Source organism: Ruditapes philippinarum, unplaced genomic scaffold, assembly GCF_026571515.1.
Source record: "Ruditapes philippinarum isolate M1 unplaced genomic scaffold, ASM2657151v2 ctg7212_1_1_1_1, whole genome shotgun sequence".
Taxonomy (NCBI): Eukaryota; Metazoa; Mollusca; class Bivalvia; order Venerida; family Veneridae; genus Ruditapes; species Ruditapes philippinarum.
The window spans coordinates 45,180-53,165 of NW_026861714.1; the positions used below are offsets into that span (position 1 = coordinate 45,180).

At 36.5% G+C, this 7,986-nt stretch overlaps 2 protein-coding genes across 2 annotated transcripts; both read left to right on the forward strand.

The window, feature by feature from the left end:
- Positions 1 to 235: 235 nt before the first annotated feature.
- LOC132716581 (uncharacterized) lies at positions 236 to 1,594 on the forward strand. Its single transcript, XM_060699886.1, has one exon. It carries the CDS (start codon positions 236 to 238, stop codon positions 1,592 to 1,594), a length of 1,359 nt encoding a protein of 452 aa, XP_060555869.1.
- A 2,496-nt stretch (positions 1,595 to 4,090) lies between these two features.
- On the forward strand, positions 4,091 to 7,215 carry LOC132716582 (piggyBac transposable element-derived protein 4-like). The gene is made up of 3 exons (XM_060699887.1): positions 4,091 to 4,793; positions 5,122 to 5,450; positions 5,778 to 7,215. Exons 1-3 carry the CDS (start codon positions 4,605 to 4,607, stop codon positions 6,925 to 6,927), a joined length of 1,668 nt encoding a protein of 555 aa, XP_060555870.1. The 5' UTR covers positions 4,091 to 4,604; the 3' UTR covers positions 6,928 to 7,215.
- Positions 7,216 to 7,986: the final 771 nt, after the last annotated feature.

Sequence of the window (7,986 nt, forward strand, 5' to 3'; positions counted from 1 at the left end):
AGAGAAGGCTATGTTTTAATTGTCTGGGAAACCACAAGATTACAGACTGTAAGTCTAAATTCAAGTGTAAAATATGCTCACGCAGACATCATACTAGTATTTGTGAGTAGAAATAGCAGCCAAATCTACAGATAAGTATCCTGTTATCAACAATGAGAAAAGGAACTCCACTTCGGTATTGCATTCTGCTAACTCTACCACACCAGGTCCTGTATTATTAAAGACAGCAGTTTCCATGGTAACCTCGAAAAGTACCTCCATTTCTGCCAACATCCTATTTGATGAAGGTTCCCAGAGTTCATTTATGAGTGAACACCTAGCCCAAAAATTACAATTGGGGCCCACCGGAAGTGAAACATTATACATGTCGGGTTTCGGAGACACAGAGCGTCGTGTGCGACATTTAGGCAGAGCAACCGTGTATTTAGAAACAGTAGAAGAAAATATTCCTATAAATGTTTTCATAGTGCCTGAAATTTCCATGCCACTGAAATCTTATCACAAACATGCTGGTCACCTTCCTTACCTGAAAGGGCTCAAACTCGCACATCCAGTCTCAGGAGATGAAGATTTTGATATCGAGATTCTTATTGGTGCTGATCATTACTGGGACGTTATACAAGATCAAGTTATTAGAGGAGACGGGCCTACAGCTATACTGTCTAAAATCGGATACCTTCTATCAGGACCATTGAAAACAGGTACTCTAATAAATTCTACGTCGATTCCCGTATCCATGATGAACGTTATTACTATGAAAACACAAGATGTTGTAAATTTAGAGAAATTTTGGGAGGTGGAGTCCATTGGAGTTGAACAGAAACCAAACCAACAGTTAAACTTTGAGAAAACAAGAGAGTATCAGGACAATAGTATTACGTACAGTAATGGACAATACATTGCCAAATTACCATGGAAAGATGACCATCCCTTTCTATCAAGTAACGAGAACATAAGCCGACGAAGAACTATGAATGTTATAAATAGATTGAAAAAAGACCCAGAACTTCTAAAGAAATATGGAGATATTATTTACGAGCAGGAACAGAGAGGATTTATAGAGAAGGTTACAGAGCCATTATCTCCTAGTATAGACGACACATTAGTCCCGACCCCATTATTACCACGACGAAAAGTACACTACATTCCCCATCATCCTGTGAGAAAAGACTCGGCAACCACACCCATTCGTATCGTTTATGATTGCAGTTGCAGATCATCTAAGAATTCTCCAAGTTTAAATGAATGTCTGATGAATATACCACCACAGCTTAACGACTTAACTTCAATATTACTGCGTTTCCGGTACAACAAATTTGCTGTCTGCAATGATATTGAGAAAGCATTCTTAAACGTCAGCCTACATCAAGACGACCGTGACACTACCCGTTTCTTTTGGTTATCAGATCCAAATGATCCAGATAGTTCTCTTCAGATATACCGTTTCAAGTCAGTGCTTTTTGGAGCAACGTGCTCACCATTCATTCTGAACGCAGTTATTATGAAACATTTAGATTTACATCAGTGTAACATTACAAGACCGAGTAAAGGAAGCGTTATATGTAGACAATATTCTTGCAAGCATACCAGATGAGAATTTACTGTTGGATTTCTACAAAGATAGCAGACACCTGTTCCAGCAAGCAGGCTTTAATTTGAGATCCTGGAGCTCAAACAACCCAAAATTACGTAAAATTATCCAGTCCGATGAAGTCGGCGACAAGGATACAGTCACAAAGATCCTGGGAATGCGTTGGGATCCTTCAGCCGATGAAATGTCGTATTCGCCAAAGATTTCAAACCCAAGTAATTACTTATTATTAACTAAAAGGGAGATTCATTGGGATTGCTCTGTCCAATTACTGTTAGAGGAAAAATGTTGATACAGTTGCTATGGAAACAAAACTTCGACTGGGATGAGGTTTTACCCGAAGAAATAATTACGGAATGGATAAAGATAAGAGAAGATTTAGTCAAGGCCACCGGAATAAAATTCAGCCGACAATATTTCCCAAAATCCACACACAAAGATGAAAGCCTGCATATTTTCGCCGATTCAAGCATATAAGCGTATGGAGCATACGCATATCTCGTTTCCGGTAACGAAAGCATACTCATCATGGCGAAGAGTAAAGTAGCCCCAATCAAGCAGCTTACAGTTCCAAAGCTAGAACTTTGTGCAGCACTTCTTGCAGCAAGACTTTGTCAACATATAAAGTCAGCTATTGACTGTAAAAGTATATATCTATGGAGCGATAGTCAAATCGTGTTGAGTTGGATTTCTTCAGCCAAGAAACAACCGATATTTGTGTCAAATCGTGTAAAGGAAATACAAGAGATGTCTAATGGTTTTCAATGGCAGTATTGCCCGACTCATGAGAATCCTGCAGACCTTTTATCGAGGGGACTTACCTACGAAAAAATTCAAAATAATTGTTAATAATTGCAGACGTTCAGAGAAAATACGTGGACCTTTAGAGACACACGAGATGGATGTAGCAGTCAGACAACTAATAATACACCCGCAACGACAAAAGTACCTGTTAAAAAACAAATCAAGCAGATCAAGAAGACCAACTATAGTAACACAGCTAGATCTTTTCATGGATGACGACAAGCTAATTCGTTGCGGCGGTAGATTACATAATGCACCGTTACAAGAAAGCACGAGATTCCCGTACCTTCTTCCGTCTAAACATCGATTTACAGACCTTATCATAAAGGACGCACATATTGTTCAGCTTCATTCCGGTACAGCAAGTACTGTCACATTTCTTCGTCAAAGTACTGGATTCGTCAACGCGTTCGGAAAGTTGTTCGCACGTGCGTCACGTGCCGCAAGATAACAGGTATATAGTAATTCCGACGCCCCACCTTTACCGAGCAACAGATTGAAACAAGCACCACCATTCACTGTGACAGGGATAGATTTCCCTGGAGCATTGACAGTAAAAACTCCTCATGGAGATCTACAAAAGGCATATATTTGTCTTTTCACGTGCGCAAATACACGAGCTATCCATTTGTGCTAGATATGACTGTTGAATCATTCATTTTGGCTCTACGGCGTTTCTTCAGTAGAAAATCAATTCCAAAAATTATAATGTCGGATAACGCCCTTACATATATAGCCACTGCCAAAATCCTGAAGGACGAGATTCTTGGAACACACAATATTTCATGGACTTTTATCCTGCAACATGCCCCTTGGTATGGTGGTTGGTGGGAGAGACTGATAGGTATTACCAAGACATGTATCAGAAAAGTGCTTTGGAAATAATTAATAAGCATGGAAGTTCTTCCTACACTTATAACAGAAATAGAATGCACTATCAATGACCGCCCTCTTACATATACATATACAGATACCAGAGATGAAGAACCATTAACACCATCGCATCTACTATACGGACGAAGGATTACCTCCCCTATTTATCCAGACGACAGAGATCCCACAACAAAGGAATTAACCCAAGATCGGCCGGTAAATTGTTCAGATTTACGACTACAACGCTTGATCATTTTTGGTCAAGATGGAAACACGAATACCTCACATCGTTGCGAGAGTTTCACAGAAAATCTGGTAACCATGGTGACAATATCAATGTTGGTGACGTGGTTCAAATACATGACGAGTATTTACCAAGGAATCGCTGGTCATCATTAGGAATTAATAGAAGATGAAGTAACTGGCGGTGATGGACATATTCGAGCAGCCCGTGTTAGATCCAGACGAGGAATTACTACACGACCTATTGCCAAGCTGTACCCACTAGAACTTAAGTAACATTGTACACGTGATTCACGTGTATTTGCCGGCACCAATTTTTCGCGCATGCCTTTAAAACATTAAGTGGCATTTGTTATATATAATCAGTGAAACTTTATCGGTCAATTACAATAAGAGTATAATAACAATGACTTGAAACTAATTGCAATAGTGGTTTACTATCAGAGACAGTTTATGAATTTAATTGATTGATCGAACTTGTAATTTAATTCACTAGATATATCTGATTTCAAAGTTTCTAAGTTACAATACTTCATTTCATTGAATTTCAGTTTGTACAATTATAATTTTTTATTTAACCCATTCCCACTTACAAGCGACTTACCGCGCCTTTATCGATACCCGCATACAAGCGCTATAGCGCGCCGCTATCTATCGCGGCATATAAGCGAGTCAGAGCGCCCTTATCAATCAACGCATGCAAGCGCTATTCAGCGCCGTCACTTTTGGCAGCCATTTGTTTATGTTTTTCAACCTCTGACCTCTGTAAAAACTGTTTCGTAACGCGGATTGATATATTAGCTGCAATATTCCATAAAAAAAATGTGGTGTTCCTTTTGAAAATAAAGGAGTAATCAACGTCCAATCAGATGACCCATAGATCACGCGGTCTGGCTGGTTTACCGCTAAAGTATGCGACACCTATAAAAAAAAGTGCATGTTGCCCGGATGAAATCCCCAATGTGTCTATTTTAAGTATCGGTTAAAATTAGCATCCAATCAAAATATCCATATTGCACCAGGTGCGAGCGCGTGACATTCAACAGGTGCCTGACCTTTGCCGAAAATAGTACATTATAGAAAACAAAAAAAAATGGCTGCATCAAGAACGATTGAAGATATTATCAACAGCGATACCGATAACGAGGGGGATTTCGAAGGATTTTCATCCGAGTCAGATATTAGTGTTTGTTCAGATTTGTCTGACAATGATTCGGAGTCTGAATCAGAGGTTGATCAACCCAGAAATGATGAATGGACGAAGAGATTTACTCCAATTACGGTACGTACAATGTACATGTATATTTTTCAACATGTATAATTTTCGTAACACTTATGCATTACGATTACCGATGCATAACTTTTCAAACATTATGTTAACCTTTTCTATGTTTCATAATTGAAATTTTTATGATAATATGCTCTGATATATATTGTTTTAAAAATTGTAAAGGCACAACTGTTTATGCATCATGTAAATAAAAATATACATGTAGATTTCTAAATGAAGTTCATAAAGTACATGTGTAAAGAGCATAAAACTTTGTATATTTACAGAAAATTTGTGTGTGAAATATGAAATATAATAAATTATTTTTTATTATTTTCAGGTCAATGACTTTACTTGTGAGTCTGGTACTAAGCTTCCTGATAGCTTTGATGTGAACAGTGCTTCTCCTCTTGACTACTTCTGGCTACTGTTTAGCATGGAACTATTTGTTGAGATTGCTCGCAATACTAATAGATACGCCAAATGGAGGATGGACCAAACAGGCACAGTGGATCCGTACTGGACAGAGACAACCCCAAATGAAATACGTGCCTTCATAGGGATGGAGATCATTATGGGGATCAACCAACTACCTGATACTATGATGTACTGGTCCAAAAATCCACTGATTGGGAATGCCGGCATTCAAGATATAATGACTGCTAACCGGTATGGTTTGAATAGTTTTTAATCTTTAGTTTTATAGATATATAACAGATGTTAGCAAGAACTTACCAAGCTCTAAATTATCAACAAAATATAAATGTTATAAATAGGAAAAAAAGAAACAATACATCTACTTTTGAAATAATATTTTAATTCATCACAGCTGCAAATAAACTTTGTATGTATATTATTTGTTACTGCATCTGTCTGATTTTTAAGGTTACATATACTTTTTTAAGTTTATTTGGCAGCTCATGACTCTGCAAATCACTTATTTTTGTTACTATTTTGTAAAAATCATCATTAAATTTTTGTTTTATATTTTTGTAGATACCAAAAAGTGAGACAGTACTTCCATGTATCTGATAGAGAGAAGGAGCCAGCAAGAGGGCACAGAGATTATGACCGCCTCTACAAAGTAAGACCCATCCTTGACCATGTGACAGTGTCATTTCTATTGAATTACAACGTTGGACGAGAGTTAGCAGTGGATGAGGCCATGATTAGATACTCCGGCAAACTTTCTTTCCGTCAATACATGCCAGCTAAGCCTATAAAAAGAGGAATCAAGGTATGGATGGCCTGTGACTCCAACTCTTCGTATTTATCCAGGTTTCAGGTCTATCTTGGGCGGAGTGCAGTTGGTGTTGAACACGGCCTTGGATTTAATGTTGTGTCTGGTCTGACTAATAATATTCATGGAACTTACCGCCATGTTTATTTTGACAATTTCTTCACTAGCATTCCCCTATTAGAACATTTGTATGAAAATGGATTGTATGGTTGTGGTACCGTTAGGGTCAATAGGAGAGGCTTCCCTACTGAACTAAAAAAACCAAAGGAAATAAAGAACCGTGGTGAGTCAATGGTGATGCAGAAGGGAGACTCAAACCTGATCGCCACAGTGTGGAAAGACAAGCGCCTGGTACACCACCTTTCCACACTGAATCAGCCCGACGATATACAACCTGCCCAGAGGAGAGTTGGCCCTACTGTCCTCCAGCTACAACAGCCCGCCTCAGTGAAAAGCTATAACAAGTATATGGGTGGTGTAGATCAGCATGATCAACTTCGCATGAACTACACTGTTGGACGCAACTCGAAGAAGTGGTGGAGATACCTTTTTTGGTTTCTGGTGAACTGCTCGATAGTTAATGCTTTCATTATGTATAAAGAAACATCAAAACGTCCAAGAAACAAAAAGAGATATACACATATAGACTTTAGGATTGAATTGGCTCAAGGACTTATAAGTGGGTACACGGGGCGGAAAAGGAAAGCAAGTGAAATTGACTGTATACCGTTAGTAGACAGTCAGAATGTAAGTGGACATATCAATGGAAAACTGTCTGGCCCAAAAGGAAGGTGCCGCTATCACCTGAAGACTTTAGGAGTACGAAGAGAAACAGTGTATGGATGTACCGTCTGTAGAGTACATTTATGTAGAGATGGATGTCATGCGAGATTTCACAATTTGTAATGTGATAGTGTGTATAAATAGTCAATAATGAGTGGATAAAACATAAAATTCATATAAACAGTGGATAAAACATGAAATTCAGTGGATTTATTTATGGATTATGGATTATATGTGCTTTTTTGTAAATGATGTACATAGTGTTACTTAGGCATTTGGTGATTGGTAAAAAGTGTATAAATGAATAAGAACATCTAATGTTAGGACTATTTGTGTTGTTTTCTTATGTGTGTATTGATTGATTGATTGATTGATTGATTGATTTATTTATTAATTTATTAAAATATTTATTTATTTATTTATTTGTAAATAGTGTACATTGTTATGTTAGTAAGGCTGTGATGAGATATTATATTATAAAATAATATATTATATTATGAAATAAAATTATTTATTAAATATTATTATATTATAAAATAAATATTATATTAGTTCATAAAATATTATATTGTAAATATTATATTATAAAATAATATATTTCTAAAAAGCAAAAAATTACAATAGAAATTACATCAGTATCTGATTCTGAAAGGTTTCTATCTGTCTTGAAATGTAGTTGCATTGTTGTTTTGTTTTTTATTATAGTGGCTTAAATTCTGAAACTAAATCAATGAAAGTTTGTAAGATTTTTACTTGTATATATATATGTAATTCTATGTAATAAATTTATTTATATTATAATGCAATGTTTCATCAAATTGACAAAATAAAACTTGTTCAAACTTATAAATGCTATAATTTTTACTTTAAACCCTATGTTTCATAGGTAAAACTTGGAGTTTTAACTAAAGAAAACCACCATTGAAAAGAAAATTCAATTTGCAATATTTAATTTAATGACACCTAAACTGTTAAACAACTATAAATTACCATAATTTATGGCTGACCACTAGAGGTGTGAAATCATTAAAAAAACACCAATTACCTCTATGCAGATGGTGTAGATAAACTGGCCTTATCAGTATGCATTATTGATTATTGATTACCTAATTAGGTCATGCAGTATAGGTGGCTGATAAGCTTATCTGGCTAAGTGGGAATGGGTTAATAAAATATGATCTT

Bases quoted from the DNA above. Each gene is read 5' to 3' on its own strand.
- LOC132716581 (XM_060699886.1), top strand. From the start codon at position 236: ATGGTAACCTCGAAAAGTACCTCCATTTCTGCCAACATCCTATTTGAT.
- LOC132716582 (XM_060699887.1), top strand. From the start codon at position 4,605: ATGGCTGCATCAAGAACGATTGAAGATATTATCAACAGCGATACCGAT. The intron at 4,794-5,121 runs GTACGTACAATG...TATTATTTTCAG, and splicing joins AGAGATTTACTCCAATTACG to GTCAATGACTTTACTTGTGA. The intron at 5,451-5,777 runs GTATGGTTTGAA...ATATTTTTGTAG, and splicing joins GATATAATGACTGCTAACCG to ATACCAAAAAGTGAGACAGT.